General features: G+C 40.8%; 1 protein-coding gene across 5 annotated transcripts; it reads right to left on the bottom strand.

The window, feature by feature from the left end:
• Positions 1–224: 224 nt before the first annotated feature.
• On the bottom strand, positions 225–25781 carry ubxn10 (UBX domain protein 10). Of its 5 annotated transcripts, none has more exons than XM_028807748.2 (2): positions 25646–25781; positions 225–2076 (listed from the first exon to the last, which is right to left on the bottom strand). In XM_028807748.2, exon 2 carries the CDS (start codon positions 1961–1963, stop codon positions 1199–1201), a length of 765 nt encoding a protein of 254 aa, XP_028663581.2. In that variant the 5' UTR covers positions 1964–2076; positions 25646–25781; the 3' UTR covers positions 225–1198. The 5 variants fall into 5 exon arrangements, with proteins under 5 accessions (XP_028663581.2, XP_051786352.1, XP_051786355.1 ...); XM_051930392.1 differs by lacking the exon at positions 25646–25781 and adding an exon at positions 12413–12663; XM_051930395.1 differs by lacking the exon at positions 25646–25781 and adding an exon at positions 12253–12359.
• Between the last annotated feature and the right edge of the window lie 18 nt (positions 25782–25799).

Here is a 25799-nt window from a genome sequence, read left to right as displayed (position 1 = left end):
AGTGAAAAGCAATCGATTGTTTTGTTGATACGTTGCTAATTAAGACCCAATAAAATCGCACAAAAAGGAAATGCCCGCCCTCTTGTATATATCTATTGAATTTCAAAGTAGTTAAAATGTTGGATTGCGTTTCATTTTGCATTCATAAATGATGTCCCATAATTGTCAGAGAAAACACGTCTTGATAACACCTTTTTTTGCAAGAAATCACATTACGGCAGGTGTTACAAATACCCGATTTTTAATCAGTCCATTTGAGAAGTATACACATTTTCCAACCTACACAACATAAACTAGAAAGGAAAGAAAACAAATCAGCTGACATACTTGAGGTGCTAACTGACTAACACATTCAGACTTCCAACCAGAGCCAAGCTTGAAGGGTAACAGCAAACTGCATCGAGATTCATTCATTAATCTACAATATACTGTAAATATACAAAAACGACTGGTGAGCAAATTACTAAACGTGAACACAACAAAGGCCAAATGACCAACACTGATTCAAAGACACTCAGCAATTAAAAAGTGATCCTCATTAATAAATGATGATTAATAAATAAAGTAAGGCGTTCATATGAAATGTTTCCTGCTTAAAGGTTTATATAAGAAAAAACAAATTAGTCCTAGAACTTGGCACTCCCCTTTCGAACTGCAGCAGTTTGATCTTGAAGGCTACAGGCTCCAAAATTTAGAGGCTGTAAAGATTAAACGGGCCCACCCAAAGTTATTCGGACCTTCCAGGGATGATAGGGTGACTGGGAACGTTGAACCGGCGGTCACATTCCAAGGCATCGCAGGCACCGAACCGTCGATAAAAGCCACCAGTGTCCAACCTTCCAACTCCTCACCAAGGGTTGTTGGCATCCTGTGTTGTTGTGTTAAGCTTTGGCCATCAGCAACCTTAAAATTAAGCGTACTCTGTAAATTGACAGGTGAGTTAAAAACAAAAGCAATAACCGCAAAAAATACAGGACTGTGATTTTAATTTGACAACTAAAATAAATAAATGGAATCTCTAAAAATCTAAAAAAGCAGCAAGAATTATCGAAATATGTACACCAGAGTATTAACCAATGTGCTTTGTGAAGAAAGGGTGGACTTCTAATGGCTGATAACGGTCATTTCTCCTGATGAGGTCTGAATATTTAGGTGCTTACGAAATGTCAAAAATCCAACTGCAAAACAAAGCCATGGCCTACTCCAAATGTTCTTGAATACACAATACAGACTTTGTTTGGATTCCACACTCGGTGAGGGTTTTAGACATATCAGAGAAGCTTCTTCTCGGCACATCCATGGTTTCGATTAAGACGTTCTTGTAGACGGCACCAAACCGGGCCTTGGCCGTGTCCAGGACTCTGCCCAGTGTGTCTGTGGCACTAAACGTGTGCTGAAATCTTTCACCAGTAGGAGATCTCACAGCAAGTATGACACATTGGCCATCTTCCAAGTTATCCGGAGGACGCCGTTCAATGCCTTGTAGTGACCCAAAAGTCTCGCTCACCCTTCCCGTTTCACAGCTGAGCCGATTTCCACTCATCTCAGGCTCTCCCACCACCACTGTTTCACTTCTGAGATGCTGGTCATCTGCTGTAGATCGTAACATTTCAAGGTCACTAGGACTGCACCTCTGTGTTCTCCTCGACACCTTGGGTGATGCCTCCACACCCTGAGCTGCCACACATCCTCCTCCCTGCTGAATGGAGGGCAGGACTCGATACCTGTTTAAGGATGAGGAGGGCCTCACCGGGAACTGTTGGAGGAACTCCTGAATATCATCGGCTGTGGCCAGGCTGGGCTGTGGGGACGCACAGAAGGTTCTCCCTGTCCGATCCAGTGAAGAGGTCGAGGGCCTGGAAGCAATCGAGTCACCTTGGCAGGACACGGCTTGCACGGCCGCCGAGTAGCTCGATGGCAGCCTGTTGCGACCCTTGGCAGATTTCGGCCTTGTAACGTGCATGATCTGCAGTTTCCTGCTTCAGCAGGTGATGGGAGAATATTTGATCAAATGGCCATGTCTTCAGGAAATATCTTCACAGATTACTCCTCCAGGAGCCATCTTGGTTTTCACAGCTATGGGGAAACAAAGATTTAACAACAAGATTTGAGAATTGAGTACAAAAAAAAAATAAATAAATGAAGATGTTTTTACAAAGTAGATATAATTAAAGCAGAAACCTTGACAACCTTTAAGAAAAGTCTGGATGAGGTATTGGGACAGCTTAGCTATTGGCTAAGCAAATGAGCTTGATGGGCTGAATGGCCTCCTCTTGTTTATCACATTGTTTATGCTCTAATTGAATTAGCAGAATGACAGTATGGCCTAGTGGTTGAAAAGTTGGACAGCACACCACAACTTTCTAGCACTTCCCATCATTCAATTGTTTAACCTGCCTGGGTTTACATACATGGGAAATATGAGAAACATTTGTATTGAACCTTTAGAGTAGCCCTGGGATGGCATTCGTCACAGGAGGGAGCTCTAGAAAATAAAACATGTTTGTCTGCGTTCACCTGGCCCAAGCACATTGACACTTTGGTGAAGAAGAAACACAACGTCATTATCACCTTAGATGCCTCAGGCATTTTAGGTCGTCCCTCCCAGATACTAAAGAACTTCTACACCTCCACCATAGAAATTATCATAAACCGGATGTGTTACCTCCTGGAATAGGAACATCACATAGCAGGACCACAAGGCAATGCAGAGACTGGTGTAGTCAGCTGAACATCCTCTCTTAACTTCTAGGACATCTACACAAAGCATGGACCTTAGAACATACTCTCTAACTTGAAGAACATATACACCAAGCATGGATCTCAGAATATCCTCTATAATTTGAAAGACATCTACACCAAGCATGGACCTCAGAACATCCTCTCTAACTTGAAGAACACATACACCAGGCATGGACCTCACAGCATCCTCTCTAACTTAAAGAACATATACACCAAGCATGGACCTCAGAATATCCTCTATAATTTGAAGGACATCTACACCAGGCATGGGCATCAGAACATCCTCTCTAACTTGCAGGACGTCTACACCAGGCATGGACCTCAGAACATACTCTCTAACTTGAAGAACATATACACGAAGCATGGATCTCAGAATATCCTCTATAATTTGAAGGATATCTACACCAAGCATGGACCTCAGAACATCCTCTCTAGTTTGCAGGAAGTCTACACCAGACATGGGCCTCAGAACATCCTCTCTAACTTGAAGAACATATACACAAAGCATGGACCTCAGAATATCCTCTATAATTTGAATGACACCTACACCAGGTATGGGCCTCAGAAAATCATTTCTAACTTGATGGACATCTACACCAGGCATGGACCTCACAGCATCCTCTCTAACTTGCAGGATGTCTACACCAAGCCTGGTCTTCAGAAAGTGTCTACAGTAGAGGGGTGTCTCACAGAGACTGCTGCAGCTCAGCACATGTAGCACTTTTTAGTAATGTTATTGAGATGATTCAAGGGAGATTCATTCAAAGCTGATTTAAAACTGCAACAAATCACAACGACGCATTGGCATCAGACTCTAACATCAGATCTGCCTCGTCGTAAAATGGATTTGAATAAACATCTAGCAACAAGAAACTGTAAAAGTTACAAATTACTTGAACACGGCATCCTCAGTTGTTCTCTTTCTACCGTCTGTGAACAAAAATGACATGCATTATAGAAAAAGATGGTTCTGTTTCATCATGGCTTGGCTGTTTTGCATATTTTTTGTTTCTCTTTTCCCATTTCCTTATCATACATGCAAACGACATGCTGCAAAAAGCAAATAATGCTGGATATTAATTAGTATTGGTAATGGCCCTGGCTTTTGAAAAATGTAAGACACATCAACAATCTACAGTATTTCAAATGCACTACCTCATGTACACAATACAAAACTTACAAGTGCTTCTTGCCGTACACCCTGGGATCACGAGAACGCTTCATTTACTGTAGAACTAGGGTGTTGTACTCTGTTAGCCATTATGAATGTAGTGAGAATTCAAGTAAAACAACACCTTTTATTGGCCAACTAAAAAGATTACAATATGTAGGCTTTCAAGGCAACTCAGGCCCCTTCTTCAGGGAAGATGTAAAGTTTGGTGTAACTACTGTACCTACATATCTGTCTAAATTGGCCCAAATTCTGCCATGTGCTGCTCCGGGACCCCCAGTCACATCAGTGGTTTTTGTCTCACTCTGTGTGTTTACAGTCAAAGTAAAAGTAAGCGAACCCCTAGGAGTTCTCTATATTTATGTCTGATTCCCATATAAAACATGGTCGTATCTTCATGTCAGTCACAATAATGAACAAATACAGTCTCCTATAACTAAAGATACACAAATTTTCAGAGAATTTTTGACCTTATTGAGAAAAGCCAAGCAAAATGACACCTTTTATTGGCTAACTAAAAAGATTACAATATGCAAGCTTTCGAGGCAACTCAGGCCCCTTCTTCAGGCGAGATGTAATACAGAGACTGGAGTTCCCTGTGTTTATATACACACTCTACGACAAGAAACAACATTGGTAAATCTTTAAATGAGAAATCTTAAATGTAAAAAATTAATAAATTCATTCAGGCTAGGGTTAATTTAACAAGAGAGAGAAGAACAATGTATGGTCAAGATCTTTGGATAAGATAACTATATGACCTTATTGAATAAATCATTCAAACTGTAAAACTGAAGGTTGCAAAAAGTAAGTGAACCCTAAGCTAATGACTTTTTAAAAAGCTCATTGCAGTCCGAATTTCGCATACCTGGAGTCCATTTAACTGAAACGAGTTCAGAGGTGTGGTCCAGAATGACTTTGATTGATCAAAAACACTATAAAGTTTGAGTTTGAGCTTTTGACAAGAAGCATATCCAGATGGGAATCATGCCTCCCACAAAAGAGCTGTCTGAAGAGCTACGATCGAGAATTGTTAATCTACATGAGGCTGGAAAGGGTTACAAAGTCATCTCCGAGATTTGAGATATTCATCAGTCTACTGTTAGGCAAGTTATCTATAAATGGAGACAATTCAGTATTGTGGCTGCTCTGCCTAGAAGTAGGCACCCTGCCAAGATGACCCCAAGAGCACAACACAAAGTCACAGTGATGTTAAGAACCACCCTAGAGTGACAGCAAAAGACTTGAAGAAGTCATTAGAACTGGCTAACATCTCTGCTCATGAGTCAACTATACGCAAAACATCCATATTACTAACTGAGAATGGTAAACCGGATATGGACGCAGGTACATGGCATGCCCATGGACGCAGGAGACATAGTGCGCAGGCGCAGACAGCGAGCGAAGTCTGATCCACCGAGAACGAAGGAGTCACAGCTTAAAAACGAAGGAGCCCAACTAACGTAAATAAGAAATGAGGCAACGCGCCCATAGGTAACAACACAGTCACACAAAAAAGAGGATTCCGCGCTGCACTCCAGAGTCAAACGGAAGAGGCTACGGAGGCCCCACAGGTCCACAAAGATAGTACGGAAGGCGTGTGAAAGTACGAAAGGCGCATGCACCTACAACGCGCTTCTGAACTAAACGGCCACACTACACAGCATGGCCCATGCGCTTCTAACACACCTACGGAGGCCCCACAGGTCCACAAAGATGCGAGCCCACATGGATAAAAACAATAGATGTGGGTGCCTACAACGCGCGTCTGAAACCGCGGAAGCAAAACTGTCTCGGCTCCAAAACCAAACACCTCGACTAATGGAGCTACAAAAACGAGCCCGCATGGACAAATACAATGTACATAGACGCCTACAACGCACGTCTGAAACTGCGGAAGCAAAGCAGGCACGGGTTCAAAACGAACGACCACAACTGACAGAGATACATACAGAAGTGAGCCCGCCTGAATACAATTAATGAACGTAGGCGCCTACAACGCGCCTCTCAAACAGCAGAGTGAATAGATAAACGGCAAAGAAAGGAATGACAGACGGCCGATAAACAATTCCGCCAATTACCTGACAACGCATTCTGTAATGAGTCCACTATTAGTGGACATTCATTAGGATTAATGAATATACGTCCTTTGTTACACTCCAATATATCTCATACATTTATCAATGTATTTCGGGTTACCCAACACCGGGGGTAGGCGAGCAAAGCGAGCAGGGGGCGGAGCCCCCTTGTTGAACAAGAAAGGAGTCCATGACAGAACACCAAGATGGAAGCCACTGCTATCAAAAAAGAACATTGCTGAACACCTGAAGTTTGCAAAAGAGCACTTGGACACTCCACAACGGTACTGGGAAAATGTTTTGTGGAGTGATGAAACCAAAATTGAACTATTTGGGAGGAACAAGCTGAACCTCATTTGGCGTAAAAATGGCACTGCATATCAACATCAAAACATCACCCCTACAGTAAAGTATGGTGGAAGGAACATCATGATTTGAGCCTGCTTTACTGCATCAAGGCATGGACAGCTTGCCATCATTGAGGGGAAAATGAATTCAAGTTTATCAACAAATTCTCCAGGATAATGTGAGGGTGTCTGTCCATCAACTTAAGCTCAGAAGATGCTGGGTGATGCAACATGACAATCACCCCAAACATGGCAGCAAATCCACAGCACAATGGCTTCAGAAGAACAAACTCCACCTTTTGGAGTAGCCCAGATCTCAATCCTATTGAGATGCTGTGGAATGACTTGAAGAGAGCCATACGCTGAAGACAACCAAAGAATATGGAAGAGTTAAGGCAGTCAGTTCTGCAGGGAAGAATGGACTCCAATTCCCCCCACACGATGTGCAGGTCTGATCTGCAGTTACAGGAAGCGTCTGCCAAAGGAGGCTCAACCAGTTATCAAATCCTAATGTTCACTTACTTTTTCCACTACCACTGTGAACGTTGAATGCGTTTGTAAAATAAAGACATGAAAGAGTAGAATTTTTTGTGTGTCACTGGCTTAAGCTCATTGTGTGTATCAGTACCTGTGACTTTGATGAAGATCAGATCACTTTTCATGACCAATTCATGCAGTAATCCAAAGAGTTCACATACTTTTTACTTTGGCTGTACATTCACACACAAAACCGGAATAAGGCAAGTAACTCGGTTAAGGCGTGCTTAAAAAAAAAAAAAAAATAACACGTCATCAACGGCCGCCATGAATGCAAAAACAAGCATGAAGCCTGTGTCTCGTGAGCGGTGTGAGAAACCTTACTTTTACAACTAACTTAGCTGCATTACTCATTACTTACCAAACAAAAAATTAAACAAATATGTTACATAGTTACAGTGGGGCAAAAGAGTATTTAGTCAGCCACCAATTGTGCACGTTCTCCCACTTAAGATGAGAGAGGCCTGTAATTTTCATCATAGGTATACCTCAACTATGAGAGAAAAAATGAGAAAAAAAAAATCCAGAAAATCACATTGTCTGATTTTTGAAGAATTTATTTGCAAATTATGGTGGAAAAAAAATATTTGGTCAATAACAAAAGTTCATCTCAATACTTTGTTATATACCCTTTGTTGGCAATGACAGAGGTCAAACGTTTTCTGTAAGTCTTCACAAGGTTTTCACACACTGTTGCTGGTATTTTGGCCCATTCCTCCATGCAGATCTCCTCTAGAGCAGTGATGTTTTGGGGCTGTCGCTGGGCAACACGGACTTTCAACTCCCTCCAAAGATTTTCTATGGGGTTGAGATCTGGAGACTGGCTAGGCCACTCCAGGACCTTGAAATGCTTCTTACGAAGCCACTCCTTCGTTACCCAGGCGGTGTGTTTGGGATCACTGTCGTGTTGAAAGACCCAGCCACGTTTCATCTTCAATGCCCTTGCTGATGGAAGGAGGTTTTCACTCAAAATCTAACGATACATGGCCCCATTCATTCTTTCCTTTACACGGATCAGTCGTCCTGGTCCCTTTGCAGAAAAACAGCCCAAAAGCATGATGTTTCCACCCCCATGCTTTACAGTAGGTATGGTGTTCTTTGGATGCAACTCGGCATTCTTTCTCCTCCAAACACGATGAGTAGAGTTTTTTCACCTGACCATATGACATTCTCCCAATCCTCTTCTGGATCATCCAAATGCTCTCTAGCAAACTTCAGACGGGCCTGCACATGTACTGGCTTAAGCAGGGGGACACGTCTGGCACTGCAGGATTTGAGTCTCTGGCGGCGTAGTGTGTTACTTTGGTCCCAGCTCCCTGCAGGTCATTCATTAGGTCCCCCCGTGTGGTTCTGGGATTTTTGCTCACCGTTCTTGTGATCATTTTGACCCCACGGGGTGAGATCTTGCGTGGAGCCCCAGATCGAGGGAGATTATCAGTGGTCTTGTATGTCTTCCATTTTCTAATAATTGCTCCCACAGTTGATTTCTTCACACCAAGCTGCTTACCTATTGCAGATTCAGTCTTCCCAGCCTGGTGCAGGTCTATAATTTTGTTTCTGGTGTCCTTTGACAGCTCTTTGGTCTTGGCCATAGTGGAGTTTGGAGTGTGACTGTTTGAGGTTGTGGACAGGTGTCTGTTATATTGATAACGAGTTCAAACAGGTGCCATTAATACAGGTAACAAGTGGAGGACAGAGGAGCCTCTTACAGAAGAAGTTACAGGTCTGTGAGAGCCAGAAATCTTGCTTGTTTGTAGGTGACCAAATACTTATTTTCCACCATAATTTGCAAATAAATTCTTTAAAAATCAGACAATGTGATTTTCTGGATTTTTTTTTTCTCATTTTGTCTCTCATAGTTGAGGTATACCTATGATGAAAATTACAGGCCTCTCTCATCTTAAGTGGGAGAACTTGCACAATTGGTGGCTGACTAAATACTTTTTTGCCCAACTGTACTTATTAGAAAATGTAAATGTGTTACAAACAGTGTGTTACATTTCCATTACTTTTTCTTCTTTTGTATGAAAATCTGCACATTTCACTGGCCACCATCTGGTATTCAATCCTAAACCATCAACCTTCACGAAGCTGACCAGAAATTAAGCCAAACGTGATCATTTTCTTATGTATTATAAATTTGTTTAGTCCTTCATGTACCGTGAAGTGAACCACATGTATCCCCTTTTAGCATTTACAACCTGAGCCACCATACTGACCGCTGTGCCACCACATCACACTGTGTCGACATATCTACAAATAGCAAACAGCTGGTGGAAAACTAAACGGACACTTTTATTTATATTTTGTCTTACCAGATTGCAGGCGGCGCACTCTTCTGCTCGGCTGAGTGACTGAGCCCTGCAGGGGAGCGGCATATTGGTACATGACGTGTGCTTCTTGCCATTCATCCTGGGATCACGAGAACGCTGGTGTTTTTACTTCAGTACTTTACTTCATTTACTACAAAAAGCCATCGGACTACAAATTGCATATTACCTCCGACACCGCTTCCGAGATTGTGCTGCCGAATTTAGCACTGTACATTCAGCTCATCAACACACATTTAACGATTTCTGAAATATTGAGACAATCAAGGGAAGGACTAATGCAGCATTTGCCCCAGGAAATGGACCTGTGTGGACACTTCCACCATAAGGGTTTGGATGGCCACATAACCGGGTTACACACAGAGACATCTACGTCTGTTCTCAACATTCCAGTTACTCTAACTGGAGTACGAGTTTACATGGCATTTTGGAAACCAGATTGGTGTGAATAACCGGGTCATTAAAGTGCACATAAACTCACGGATTGGAATCACTTATGGACTGTAGAGCCGTCCTGGCTATGCTGGATAGCAAAGAAAACTTACTGTGAGGCTTTTCAGACCATTGCTATACTGTAATCTGGAACAATTGCTTTGTACCCTCCCATTACAGGACATCCCACATTTTGACTGAAACACTCAGTCTGTGTTTTCAAACAACATTACTGTAGAATCTCTGCTGATGCACAACATGGCAGCTGGCTGTTTCAGCATCATTCATAATTAAGAGATTTGCCTTGGCATTGTGTGAAAAGGGTGGCACCTGTGGTTAGCACTGCAAGGGGCGGTGCTACAGATGTGGGACTATGGGGCGGAGCTACAGGGGTGGGACTACAGGGGCGGAGCTACAGGGGAAGGGTATGCAGCAAGCACACAATTAAAAAACATTTTGGGATATTTTGGCATTTGGTTACCATCCATCCATCCATTTTCCAACCCGCTGAATCCGAACACAGGGTCACGGGGGTCTGCTGGAGCCAATCCCAGCCAACACAGGGCACAAGGCAGGAACCAATCCCGGGCAGGGTGCCAACCCACCGCAGGACACACACAAACACACCCACACACCAAGCACACACTAGGGCCAATTTAGAATCGCCAATCCACCTAACCTGCATGTCTTTGGACTGTGGGAGGAAACCAGAGCACCCGGAGGAAACCCACGCAGACACGGGAAGAACATGCAAACTCCATGCAGGGAGGATCCGGGAAGCGAACCCAGGTCCCCAGGTTTCCCAACTGCGAGGCAGCAGCGCTACCCACTGCGCCACCGTGCCGCCCCATTTAGTAACCCTCTCTACATATTCAAATGCCCACCCCAGGATGGCATCCCAGTAACACAATTGACTGCCCATTTCCATGGTAACTGGACATTTTGAATGAAAATTCCAGATATGTCTGCAGTTCTGGACTGTGTGGAGGACGGCAGAGTCCTTTGCTGGGCCGGGATGCCTCCACACTGGAAGGACCGTGAACGTTACCTCCCCCAGAATGCTAGATGGCAGCCACCCTGGGTTGCAGCGGTGCTTCAAACTCTCGCAGGGCTTCATGGGAGTGGAAGTTTGGAGATGCCCTGTTGGGATCCATGGGCGCCGCCAGGGAGTGCTGCAGCAGAGATAGGAGGTGCTGAGCCCTGGAGAGCAGATCTTCCACCACACCCAGGAGTGCTGCCGGCAGAAGGTCAACGAGCACCTGGAGCACTTCTATATAAGGGGCCAGAATCGGAAGGAGGAGGAGGACGAAGTTTGCTGAAGAAGAGTGGAGGAGAAAAGAAAAGGAGTGTGAGATAAAGAGAAAATTAGAAATCAAAGATAAATAGTAAAGAAGGTGTGTCTTTGGGCTGTTGGGAACACTGTAAATACAATTCACGTGTGTTTTTTGGACTGGTGCCTCTAGCGACTGTTTGTGTTGGGTTAGCGCTGTTATGGCGCCATCTAACTTCCACAACTGTAATGGACTCGAATTCTGGCATGGAGTTTTTCCTTCCTTTTGCCCAGTGCCGCTGATGCAGGCTCCAGCACCCTGCAACCTAAAAACAGCTTTAAAAAAGATCATAAATCGGAAGGATATGTAGTTACAAGGAACTAAAAAGGACCAAATTGGATTTTGTGCACAACAAGCTGTATTTTTTTATATTTTTGGCTAGTAAAACAGGCATTATTGGCATTTTCAGAATTCAGATTAGTTCATTTACTTTTTTTGTTTAATGCTCTTTGTTGAGTACAAAATCAGCACACTATAATAAGTTCACAGCTATAATGAAAGTTACATCCATTCATTTTCTAAACCTGCTTATCCTTAGCAGGACCCGGGGAAGCTGGGCCCTACATCAGCAAGCATCAGGCATAAGGCAGGAACGATCCATGGTATGGTGAACACACACAGACACACTTCAGGGCCAGTTTAGCATTGCCAGTCCGCCTAACCTGCATGTCTTTGGACTGTAGAAAGAAACCCCGGTCTGTGGGAGAATTTGTCACATACACAAGCATATAGAATTTAGGGGTAAACTCACTAAGCTCCTTGTCAAGTTATCCATCTGACTGCATGATAAGTTCAATTAACACCAGAACTGACCTGAAATGAAAATGACCACCACATAAACCTGCAGCCCACCTCCCTGCAGGCTAAATGATTATATGAGTTTCATACCTACAATGGTGTTATGACCTCTAAAGCAAGTTTTGTCATTTTCTTACTTTAATAACATTTCTGCTTACTGCACCTCTTCTGCTTCGACATGCGGAGAAAAATAATGAAGACATGTTGAGCTGCGGATAAACAGAGGAAAGTCGAAGAAGGCAAACTGTGCCCACCACTGGTCTCGCAACTGGGACCCATCCAACCTACTCTCTACTTTAAGGGGTTAAGCAATAACCTAAAAATATGTATGTCGTATTTCGTCTCGTTTTACAGTACACAAAGAACTTTAATCATCAGCTAACACAGCAAGCCACCATTACCTGGCGTAGACATCCACGCATTTCCTCATAACTGAAATCTCGACATCAATCCAAACTTATTCATTCCGACGCAAGGCAGACTCACATTATACCTGGAAACTGTCGTGACAACGGAGGACACCGCAGCTGAAAACAGAAATGCCGTCCAAATTCTGTATTGCGACAAAGCTGTCTCTGCGCCATCCTGCAGCTTCAAGCAACAAATACATACATACTTGAAAATCCGTTGAAACTTGATGCCTTACCTCTCCGCGATCAGGGGAATGAAAACAAAGGAACAAGTCGTAAACACGTAACAACTGCGCCACTCCAGCAGTTGCGACCCTGTGCTGGGGTGCCCAGTGCGCCCCCTTCACACTAGGTGACCGCAGATGACCCAACGAACATTTAATAAATCTACCTTATACCTGCCCTTGAAGTCTTCCATTCGGATCGATGTTATGTTACTCCATTTTCCCGAGCGTCCGAGATCTGAAAGAAAGCGTGCCGTTACCGAGGTAACAGTGGGAGATACGTCATCATGCAGCGGCGCGCTCATTTTCAACCGCTGTAGACCTGATTTGACCCCGCCCCTCGTCTGGCCAAGAAGTGCCCAAAAGAATGTCCAGACACAGACCAGCGAGCTTTGCTTGTGTGCTGAATTTACTTGTATTATCGATTCCAGAGTATCTATCTATCTATCTATCTATCTATCTATCTATCTATCTATCTATCTATCTATCTATCTATCTATCTATCTTAAAAGAATGTCCAGACACAGACCAGCGAGCTTTGTTTGTGTACTGAATTTTCTTGTATCTATCTATCTATCTATCTATCTATCTATCTATCTATCTATCTATCTATCTATCTATCTATCTATCTATTATGTAGTACCTCTCTGATCAATTTTTCAATTTACTATTGACATATATATATATATATATATATATATATATATATATATATATATATATATATATATATATATATATATATATATATATATATATATATAACAATAGTTTTCATAGTTTTACAGATGTCTCACCAGGAAGTAAGGTTAGTTGCCAAGGATTAAACAGTCTGCCATTGAAAGGCTCTTTACAAAGTAAGCATGTGAAAAACAGAATAAAGGGAACTAATAAACTTTGTACAAAAGTATCCTTCCATCCATCTTCTTACCTACTTAACCAGTTCATGATCACAGGGATAAAAGAAAATAAATGAACACACATAATCTAGATAGATAGATAGATAGATAGATAGATAGATAGATAGATAGATAGATAGATAGATAGATAGAGTGGCACGGTGGTGCAGTGGTCCCACTGCTGCCTCACAGTAAGAAGACTCGTGTTCGATTCCCGGGTCCTCCCTGTGTGGAGTTTCCATGTTCTCCCCGTGTCTGTGTGGGTTTCCTCCGGGTGCTCCAGTTTCCTCCCACAGTCCAAAGACATGCAGGTTTGGTGGATTGGCGATTCTAAATTGGCCCTAGCGTGTGCTTGGTGTGTGTGTGTCCTGTGGTGGGTTAGTGCCCTGCCCGGGATTGGTTCCCTGCCTTGTGCCCTGTGTTGGCTGGGATTGGCTCCAGCAGACCCCCGTGACCCTGTGTTCGGATTCAGCGGGTTGGAAAATGGATGGATGGATAGATAGATAGATACTTTACTAATCCCAAGGGGAAATTCACATCAATCTAATGCTGACTGGAAACATTATCTGAACATGGAGGCTGTCTTTTATGGCAGGTTATTTATTTTTTGCTTTGGCTGTGTCTCTCCTCAGCCTTGCAATGGAGAGTAGACTTATAAAATGCAGTGGATTCCGAAAGAACTTAGATAGCTACTGTAGATTAATAGGTAGACTTTATTAATCCTGAAGGAAACTGCTTGGTTATAGGAGGAGATAACAAAGACACACATATACATGTGAGCAGTGGGATTGTGAAGGGAGGGCTTCCAAAACTATAGCCCCTGATCTTTGAGAGCCCAGCCCTTCTTTCTCCCATTCTATGTTCTGACATATATGGGGGTCTGTGTGACAACTCAACAGGGAACTAATACCCTGAAGCCCCTCCATAGATTTGTTGACAACTCGAAAACTACATGGGGGACAACTATTCATTCTAAACACATACTGTATGTTGAAATAACAGCAGTATTTTGGGGCCTAAAAAGCGCAAAGCAAGCGACACCCCTGCTTATAGCAAAAGTTATAATAATCTTAAGTATACCAACAAGGTTCAAATACACATATAGGAAAAAATATTTATAAGTAAATTAACAAAGTGTTGACATTTCCTAAGTGTAAAGTAATTCAAATTCCACATATTGTACTTATCAGTTACAAATTTACAGTACAGGATGTCAGCCATTAGCACATTATATTGCGCATAGCATAATTGCCTGTTGAGGTGTCTGCAAGACCAGCTCAGTACCGTTCAGAACGCAGTGAACAAGACCACCTCAGCCGAGGGGTGACTCATTATAAAGTCTGATGGCTGAGAGTATAAGACTTCATGGTACTCCAGTTGTCTTAGTCTGCTACTGAATGTGCTCCTCTGTTTAGCCAAAACCTCATATGGGGGGGGGGGGGGGGGGGGGTGAGTGTCATTGTCCAGGACAGTAAGATGTTTTCTGAGCGACCTCAGGTCTACCATTTCCTCCAGTGGCTCCAACTCAACTCCTAACATTGAACCAGCCTTTTTTAATCAGTTTATTTGGCCTGCCGGAGGCACCTGCACTAATACATTTCCCCAGCACACTGGCCACTAAAGCCTGGTAGAAAACAATGTAAGGGTGGCCTGCATATGCCAAACGACCTCAACCTCCTCAGGAAATGGAGACGACTCTGACCCTTCTTGTATACAGCCTCCATGCTGGCGCACCACTTGAGCCTGTCATTCAGATGCTCCCTAAGGTATTTGTACGTTCTCACCACCTCCACATCATCACCATCAATGAGAACCGGGGGCAGAGTGGGCATGACCCTCCTGACGTCTGCGACTATCTTCTCTGTTTTACTGATGTTGAGCTGGAGGTGATTTAGTTTCCACCATTCAACAAAGTCCTCCACTAGTGTCCTGTATTCATTCCCCTGCCCTTCACCGATGCATCACGCTACAGCTGTGTCACAGGAAAATTTCTACAGATGACACGAGTAAATAACTGTGTCTAAAGTCTTGAGGTGTGCAGGGAAAGCAGGAAAGGGGAGGGTCACATGTGGAACGGACCCCTTAATGTTTTGCACACTTTATTGTGTTGTACATTTGATTTTAAATGGTGTGGACCACCAGGCTGGCACCGCCACCTCAACACGACACAGATAAGCATGGGACACAAGTTCAAGGCACACACAGGATTTTTTTTTCTTTTTACCTCGTGGGAAACGACTTCTCCCATTTCCCACAAGTCTGGCACAGTCCAAAGCACAGCACAGCACAAACACAATACTCTTACTTTTCTCTTTTCTCTTCCTTCTCCTCCACTCCTCTGGTCAAGCTTCATCTTCCTCCTCCTGACTCTGGCTCCCCAAAGTGTGTCTGCTGGCTCCTTTTATACTGCACCCGGAAGTGCTCCAGATGCTTAATGACCTAGTTCCGGGTGTGGCGGAAGAATTGCCCAAAAGGGCTCAGCAGATCCTGCTCCAGCACCCCCTTTGGATCCCAAAAGTGCTGCACCAAACTCCAGCTCCCATGAAGCCCTGTGGGAGTCTGAGGCACCACTGCAATCTGGGGGGAGGCTGCCATCTATTGTCCCGGGGGAGGTAATGCTCTGGCCATGCCTGCTCCCCAGGTCCTCCCAGCGTGGAGACGTCCCGGCCAGGCAAGGGCCCTAGCCACACGTTACAATGGATATATTTACTACATAAGCAACTGCAAGGCCATTTCTCAAAAACATTTTTAGTTCACTCAACCTCTGTTACACAAGTAGTCTTCTTAACTATAAATACAAACATTATTTTACATTATAACTTGAGCACACAGGCTTCTAACTTTATACTTGGGCAGAAGGCTCCCAACATATTAAATCTATACTAATAAAAGGCAAAGCCCTCACTGACTGACTCACTGACTGACTGACTGACTCACTCATCACTAATTCTCCAACTTCCCGTGTAGGTAGAAGGCTGGAATTTGGCAGGCTCATTCCTTACAGCTTACTTACAAAAGTTAGGTAGGTTTCATTTCAAAATTCTACGAGTAATGGTCATAACTGGAACCTGTTTTTTGTCCATATACTCTAATGGAGGAGGCGGAGTCACGTATCACGTCATCACGCCTCCTACGTAATCACGTGAACTAAAAACAAGGAAGACATTTACAGCACGAGTTAAATGCGGGAACGAAGGTAAATGACGTTAATTTTTGAGTGTCTTTTAATACTGTGTAAGCATACATATTAACACATGTGCAATTAAACGTGTGCATTTACGGGGTGATTTCTCAGGCTTAAAAGCTCGCCTTTTATCAAACGCGGGAACAAAGGTAAATGACGTTGTTGAGTGTCTTTTAATACTGTGTAAGCATACATATTAACACATGTGCAATTAAACGTGTGCATTTACGGGGTGATTTCTCAGGCTTAAAAGCTCGCCTTTTATTAAAAAGGTAAATGCTAACTGTTTTCATTCTGAAGGGCACAAACCACGTTAGATTTCAGCCGTTAAACGCGCAAAAATGTCGGTACACCAGATAAATAAGTGCAACATATTATCAGTTGTATTGTATGCTTACAATACATATAGAAATGTCTTAATCGTTAACTAATAGTATGGGATGGTGTTTTTCGACTCGCGCCTTGATTTAAATGATTCCATGTCTTGGTGGGTTTGCGTAGCTTATTGTCAATATCTTTACACCTGTTTTTAAAACTTATTGACTGAAACGGGCTTTCACGAAAAAAGTTAGGGCTTTGCTACAGGATGCACCCTCCACAAGTTAAGGAAGTAAAAATAAAAGGTATATATTTCTGTTTTATTTAAACCTTTTAAGTTCGTGTAAGCATACATATTAACACATGTGCAATTAAACGTGTGCATTTACGGGGTGATTTCTCAAGCTTAAAAGCTTGTCTTTTATTAAAAAGATAAATGCAAACTGTTTTCATTCTGAAGGGCACAAACCACGTTGGATTTCAACCGTTAGACAAGCAAAAATGTCGGTACACCAGATAAATAAGCGCAACATATTATCAGTTGTATTGTATGCTAACAATACATATAGAAATGTGTTAATCGTTAACTAATATTATGGGATGGTGTTTTTCGACTCGCGCCTTGATTTAAACGATTGCATGTCTTGGTGGGTTTGCGTAGGTTATTGTCAATATCTTTACAGCTCTTTTTAAGACTTAATTTAAAAAGGTTTTCTTTTCTTCTTAATAAAAATTTAAAAGCAGTACTTCGCCGGTGCAAAGCGCTCACTTCACTCCCTTACGGGAATCGAACCTCGGACGTCAGCGCTAGAGGCGAAGCCCCTAAAATTGCACCACGGCGTGTGGTTCGTTTATTTGACAGCATGTAGATCGGGGTAATTACATTCACAGCATTCGTAGTCTGATTCACAATCTGATTGTATGGGTGGTTACCTACAAGGTAACACTTATAGTTGGCCAGCAAGTCAGCTCAAAGTGATCACTCGAGTGAAGGCAGCTTCACAAAAAAACAGATCCTTAACAAATTGTTATTAGTATATTTTCTCTCAATTTAAAAAGGTTTTCTTTTCTTCTTAATAAAAATTTAAAAGCAGTACTTCGCCGGTGCGAAGCGCGGGGATTTGAGCGACTGACGCATACAGACATATTCATGAGTGCAGGTACTTCGGAAAGAAAGCACCGTGTAAACCTAAAGTTTAAATTAAGTTCATAGACCTACAAAAGGTTGCCATTGACTTCAGGCAAGATTGCTTTTCTCCTGTACAACTATACGTTGCATTCTCAAGAGTGTGCTTGCACGGCTTGGTCATATTACAACCGGAGTGCTGAACTGACAACGTGGTATGCAAACAGAACTACTGTATAACAATCGTAAAAAAAGAAAAAAAAAAAAAGCAAAGAACCCTTGCATTTAATAAAAAGGCTCCTTCCTTAGCGTTCGTTTATAAAACAGCGGAAAAGCTGTGTTAAGGCTGCTTCACAAAAAAACTGATCCTTAATATAGATATAGATATATATAGATATAGATATATATATATATATGTATGTATGTCTATATATATATATATGAAAGCTTATAAGTATTGCCTTACTTCTCTTTAAGAAAGGAAGATGTAATGATACTTGATTTAAACGATTCCATGTCTTGGTGGGTTTGCTTAGCTTATTGTCAATATCTTTACACCTGTTTTTAAGACTTATTGACTGAAACGAGCTTTCACGAAAAAAGTTAGGGCTTTGCTACAGGATACACCCTCCACAAGTTAAGGAAGTAAAAATAAAGGTGTATATTTCTGTTTTATTTAAACCTTTTAAGTTCGTATGCATAGCCCCATTTGGCTGTTTTAGTTTTTTTTTTTCTTTCTTCAGTAATATTTAATCTCCTTAAAGAAAAAGAACATATGCATTTTACTTTTTTTGTATCTCTTTAGTAATATTTTAGTGTAAAAGGATAACCAGTATTTAAACCTTTTATGTTACTTTATAAAGTTATTTTACTCAATGTTGAAAAATTAATAAGAAAGCTACATATTTTGGCAGCTGCTGCTTTCATTTTCAATGAAATGAAAAAAGCTCTCCAAGAGAAAACCTCAATGAAGAAGAAACAGTTTGCACTATCTAAAAAGGAGAAACCCTCATTTATAAAGGTTTGCTGCAGATGACTTAATTGAAAATAAATGAATAGTTCCTATGTGTATAATACATATTTATCTATTTTACTTATGCCTTTATTCCAGCAACTTGCAACATCTGAGGTACAATTTGTTACATTACTTTTGTTTTTTGCAGCACAGGCAGGTGAAGTAACTTCCTCAGGGTCACACAGTGGTGTCAGTACCAGGATTTGAACTGACAAGCTCCGGGTTTGCTGAAATATTACTGAAGAAAGAAAAAAAACGAAAACAGGCAAATAGGGCTATGCATACAACTGTCCATCCATCCATTATCCAACCCGCTATATCCTAAATACAGGAGCCAATCCCTGCCAACACAGGGCACAAGGCAGGAAACAAACCCCGGGCAAGGTGCCAGCCCACCGCAGGGCGCACACACCCACACACACTCACACACCACGGACAATTTAGAATCACCAATGCACCTAACCTGCATGTCTTTGGACTGTGGGAGGAAACCGGAGTACCCGGAGGAAAACCAGACAGACACGGGGAGAACATTCAAACTCCACGCAGGGAAGCGAACCCGGGTCTCCTAACTGGCACCTTTCACTGCGCCACCATGCTGCCCGCATACAAACTTAAAAGGTTTAAATAAAACAAATATACCTTTATTTTTACTTCCTTAACTTGTGGAGGGTGTATCCTGTAGCAAAGCCCTAAGTTTTTTCATGAAAGCCCCTTTCAGTCAATAAGCCTTAAAAACAGGTGTAAAGCTAAACTTGCAGCACCACTATTCAATTACACTTGCCTAACGCCTCTCCTAAGGGGACATACTGTGGGATCTGGGCATCAGTCAAAGCACCAATCACAGGTCCGATTAGAAAGCGGGAAGCTGTGATTTGTCGTCTCCCTCCCATGTAACAATCACAGCCTGTGTTACAACACACTATGTATGTATGTATATATGTATATATGTGTATGTGTGTGTGTATGTATGTGTGTATATGTATGTGTATATATGTATGTGTATATATATGTTGATATGTGTATATATATATATATATATATATATATGTGGATGTGTATATGTATATACTGTGTATATATATATGTATATATGTATATATATGTATATGTAGATGTGTATATATATGTATATGTATATATATGTTTACATAACCTCTTCAACACACTACTTCTCCGCTGTGAAGCGCGGGTATTTTGCCATATATATATATGTCAATGTATGTATGTATATATGTATGTCTATGTTTATATATATATATATATATATGTGCATATGTATATATATGTGTATATATATGTACATATGTATATATATATATGTAGATGTGTAAATTTGTTTTTGTATATATATGTATATGTGGATGTGTATATGTATGTATATATATGTATATGTAGATATGTGTATATGTAGATATGTACTGTATATGTATATATATGTTTACATAACCTCTTTAACACACTACTTCTCCGCTGCGAAGCGCGGGTATTTTGCTAGTATATTTATAAAAATATAACAGGTCAGGTAATTATATATAGGATTATATACATACCAGTAATGGCGCACTTCACAATAACGTGCAGTGAATACACTTGAGTTATAGTTTTCATCCTCTTTCTCTGTACGTTTAGCATTCGTTTGCTCAGAGGTTGATGCGCTTGCTGCTTCCTGAGCAGCTCTTCTTTACTCCACCCTAGTGACCCGCTGCTTCTCTTTCGTCGGCATCTTTTCGCGTTAAAACTGATTAAGTTAGCTTTCGTGTTGCAATTACTTCGTTTTCTTTCACTTTTCAATCTGCCTCAAGTATGATATAAGATATGAAGAGGTAGGGGAAGTGATGGAGAAGGTATTAGGGATGAGAACGGCGCCTGTATGTGTGTGCCGCACGGCCACTGGCGAGAGTTGGTTCAACAATAAAATAAAATAAAAATAAAAAGAGGAATAACCTTGGAGGTCAATCATCAGCCCAAAAGCGGACAGTAGACGTCACGTAGTATATGTGTACCAAATTTCAGGTCAATAGTTTGAACATTTTGCGAGCTACAATTGATTTAAAATCCTGGACAGACAAACGGACAGCCACGGTATAAGAAGATATATCAGCTTATGGTATATATTATATATTCTCTGCTGTGTAATTTTGGGGATTCTTTCAATTTCTTATATTGTGTTATGCTCCTCAGGCTATATGGTATTAAACAAGCTGCTAATTGAAATTAATTAATGTATTGGGCTAACAGGCACACAGTCAGTGATCTTTAAATAGTGGAGATGTCCGTTACTTTAAATTGTAGACTCCCTGCCTGCGAAGTGTTCCAAAATCTCAAAATTATTGTATTTCTGGTAATTTTTTTGTGAATACCCCCATTTCTGAGTTTGTATTTTGTAGTGTCTCGAGATGTGAAAATGATTTATTTTTAGTTTCCTGTTTGTCTGGCCCTAGTAAAGGGATAGAGTCCCGAAATGCATCTGTCTGATGGACAGTGATACAAATATTCATTGTCAGAGGTTCAAATCCTGGATATTAACTATGGTTTTTGCTGACCCTCTAGACTGTGTTACTTATAATTAAGGGTTATTTACCTGACCTGTTATCTCTATAAATATAAAATCAAACGTCTGTCTGTCTGTGTGTTTGTCTGCTTTCACAAGAGAACTACTTAACGGTTTTTTTCTATAATTTGCTTGAACATTCCGGTTGATTTTGCAACTTCTCTCATCGCGCTAAGTGTCATAGTTCACCTGCGGAAGCAATTTATTTGTGCAAATCTGAGAGAGAGGCTGTGGGCCGAGGGGGAGGCGGAACCTAAGGTATGGGGAGGTAGGCGGGGCCCTCCTCACTCATGCGCCAACCTCCGTTCAAGTCGCTCTACCTCTCGCCACGTGTTGGAGTGTACCTTGCCTCTGCTTACTTTGTTCAGCAGACATCTGCAGATTGTTAAGGAGTAACATTTGACGTTTTTGAGAGAGAGATCACAGCTACGTGTGTTTTAGACAGTACCTTCTCATTGGCAGAGATATCACGGCCATGTGCTCTTCTCCCCACATGGGGGACGCTCTCCCATCAGAGCTGAATACGATCAGATACAGTGCCAACGTTAGACATTGGAGCATACCCACCTTCTGCTTGGCCAGAGATACCGTGCCAACTTTTTACATTTTTGGCAAAGAGATCACAGCTACATTCTTGCCCCTGTTGTATATCAAGAGGCCCTCGGATACGAAAGCTATCAATATAAATTCTTCTCAATAGAAATTATTAAATTTTTTTTTACATTTTTTTATTGATTTTTAAAATTTGTCCTGTTTCACTACTACATGGGCAGGCTGCAGGGAACAGGTAGTATTCTTATAAATATATTAAATGTTTTGGAAGCCTTGTGCCTAATTATAAAGTTTGAAGCCTGTGTGCCCAAATTATGATGTTAAAAAATATTTTTATTTATAGTTAAGAAAACTACTTGTGTAACAGGGGTTGGGTGAACTAAAAATGTTTCTGATAAATGACCTTGCTGTTCCTTATGAAGAATCTTTATTAAACTGCAGCTGGTTTTGCATAATTCTGATTGTTTTTAATTAAATGGATACATTTTACATTTTTCCCATCAATCTACAGTCAATGACCCATAATGACAAAGTGAAAACATGTTTTCAGAAAGGTTTGCCAATTTATTAAAAATCAAAAACTGAACTCTCCCATTCATGCCAGCATTAATCCATATTACTAAACGAGAATGGTAAACCGGATATTTAAATTTAAATCTACAACACACTGAAGTGTGCAGAAAGTGAAAGAACCTGAATATGTTCTGAAATCACTGTAGTAGTAATCACAATTTGTTTCTTGTGAGGAAAAAATGATCAAACTACAGTAGTTTGGTTTACTACATTTGGTCTCAGATTGCAATCACAGGCAAAGCTTAGCTTTGTGGTTTAATGTGATGAATGACAAATTGACATCAAACATACACAATATTTATATATTATTTATATATACTGTATTTGTTATGCACTAATTAGTCATAAAATGTGATCTGATCTTCATTCAAGTCACAACTATAGACAAACACAATATACTTTAGCTCAGGGGTCTCCAACTCCAGTCCTGGAGATCTACTGTGGCTGCAGGTTTTCATTCTAACTCTTTTCTTAATTAGTGACCAGTTTTTTCTGCTAATTAACTATTTCCCTTTGTTTTAATTGACTTTTCTTGTGACTCTGACTGCTGAATTGATTCTTTTTTCCTTAAACGGCACCTAAACATAAATTTGATGCGAAGTGAGCCAACAGATGACCAACGAAGTTGGCCTCAAACTCCAACCAACTTCACTTCATTCAGTTACTTAATCTGAAGCCAATTCTCGCTGCTAATTAAACCAGTTATTTAATTCCATGAAGCTCATTCTGCCATGGCAGACATTTCCAAAACTGTTGATTTTCTTTTTTAAGAGCGCGGTCAAAATGTTTTATGGACCTGAACAGATCAACATTACTGAGGCGTTCACCTTTCTTTATTTTCAGTTATTGTGTGATGGACGTAGGTTGTTGTTTATGTGTTGGTACATTTTGTGTTTTAATATTGTTTGGTTGCTAATTAAGGAAAAAAGAAATAATTAAGGGGCCTGAGTCTTAAGATGTGCATCAATTAAAATTAAGGCAAAGAGTTCATTAGCAGCAAAATCTGGTCACTAATTAAGAAAAAGGTTAGAATGAAAACCTGCAGACACAGTAGCTCTCCAGGACTGGAGTAGGAGACCCTGCTTTAGCTGATAACACATACACACATACATACAAACAATTATAATCATTCACATCTTTATTGAACACACACATCCAATATTCACAGTGTTTTGTGGATCAAGTAAGTGAACCCTTGGATTTAATACCTGGTTGAACCTCCTTTGTCAGCCATATCCTCAAACAAGTGCTTTAGACAGCTGTGAACAGACGTGCATAACATTCAGGAGGAGTTTTAAAACATTATTCCTGACAGAACTGCTTCAGCTCGGACATATTGTTAGGATGTTTGGTGTGAATGACTCCTTAAGGACTGGGCTCTGACTGCGCGATTTTCTTTTTTTAAAAAACTCTGTTGTATATTTACTGCAACATTTAGGTTAATTGTCCTGCTAAATCACATAACTTCTGAGTTTCAGCTGACAGGCGGACACCCTGACATTATCTTGTAGGAAACCTTGATAAACTTGGGAATTCTTTTACCTCTCAGTGATGGCACAGCCCCAGTGCAAAAGCAAAGCAAAGCGATCCCATATTGTGATGATCCTTCCACCATACTTCATCTTTGGGATGAGGTTTTCGTGTTGGTATGAAATGTCCTTTCTATGCCATATACAGTATGCTGCTGCATATTTGTCCTGAACAATTCAATCTTAGTTTCATCAGTCTACAAAACATTTTCCCAATGGCATTTTGCGGTGTCAAGATGGTTTTTGGTAAACTTCTGGCATGCAGTGATGTTATTTTGGGAAGAAGTGTCTTCCTCCTGGGTGTTGTGCCATGGATACCATTCCAGTTCAATGTTTTGTGCATGGTAGACTCATGAACAGAGAGGTTCACAGGTTCCAATTATTCCTTCAAGTCTTTAGCTGTTACTCTGGGATTCCTTACTACCTCACTGAGCCATCTGCACTGTGCCTTTTGAGTCATCTTGGCTGGTTTCCACTTCTAAGGAGAGTAGCCACTGTACTAAATCGCCTTAACTTATACACAGTTTGTCTAACTGTAGTCCAATGAATATCTAAACTCACTGAAATGACTTTGTAGTCCTTTGCAGATTGCTGATTGGAGCTCTTCTGAGATCTCTTTGTTTGTAAGACATGCGGTTGCTTCTTGTGATTAGCAAACTCTAAATGTTTGGATTGGTTTTTATTGGTCAAAGAAGCCTCTAAGCCAAACCTCCAGTTTCATTTCATTGGTTGGTCTCCAGGTCTCCTAACACCTGACTCCATTTGGTTTTTGTTGAAGCCATCAGCCTAAGGGTTCACATATTTTTTCTAAGCTACACCTGTGAATGTTTGAATGATGTACTTATTATATGTATAAGAGCAACACAATAATTTGTGTTTTATTAGTTAAACCAGACTGTGTTTGTTCATTACTGCAACTTAGATGAAGATCAGAACTTTTTTTAAGATAAATTATACACCATCATCAACAATATTTATTTCTATAGCACATTTTCATACAAACCATGTACCTCAAACTGCTTAACAAAGAAGTCAAAGAAGTAGTTACATAAAAAGAAAACAAAATTAAGGTTAGACCATTTAAGAGAAGCTGAGTTCTTAAAGATAGAATTGTTTTTGTATTTAACATGAATGCAGTGATTTCCAAATGATTCACATACTTTTTCTTGCCAACCTATCTTTATAAAATCAGAAAAACATTTTGGAGGTAAAGTGTTGGGCTCAGAGTCGGTGAACCTAATCAATGTCTTTTTCTAATAACTAGCATTTTTTTCTTATAGTAAATCTTAATTGATATAATATTCAGCATAATTTATCTGAAAAATTCCAATTAAGAAATTAATCCCAAACATAGGAATTTGTACATATATATACATAAGGGTATTGTGTAAATGTTATACACACATGCGTAACATTAAAAGGTTAAAATAAATTAAAGTAAATTGAAATTCGATGCTATTCAGTAGTTTATAGTTTGCTTTTTTTTCTGCCTTACCATTTTTCACTCCTTCCAATGTATTTACATAATGACCAATCAGTTTTCAGTTGAATACAGTTTGGCATCTTCTTGGACCATTTATATTTATATTTGTGGAATTTACCATAACGTTCCGCAATGTCAAGTCCAGGTAAAAGCTCTACTTCCGTCG

The sequence above is a fragment of the Erpetoichthys calabaricus genome, chromosome 8, assembly GCF_900747795.2.
Source record: "Erpetoichthys calabaricus chromosome 8, fErpCal1.3, whole genome shotgun sequence".
Taxonomy (NCBI): Eukaryota; Metazoa; Chordata; class Cladistia; order Polypteriformes; family Polypteridae; genus Erpetoichthys; species Erpetoichthys calabaricus.
This window is presented reverse-complemented; position numbering and strand designations above follow the sequence as displayed.

Coding starts and splice junctions, on each gene's coding strand:
- ubxn10 (XM_028807748.2), bottom strand. CDS start 1,963: ATGCACGTTACAAGGCCGAAATCTGCCAAGGGTCGCAACAGGCTGCCA.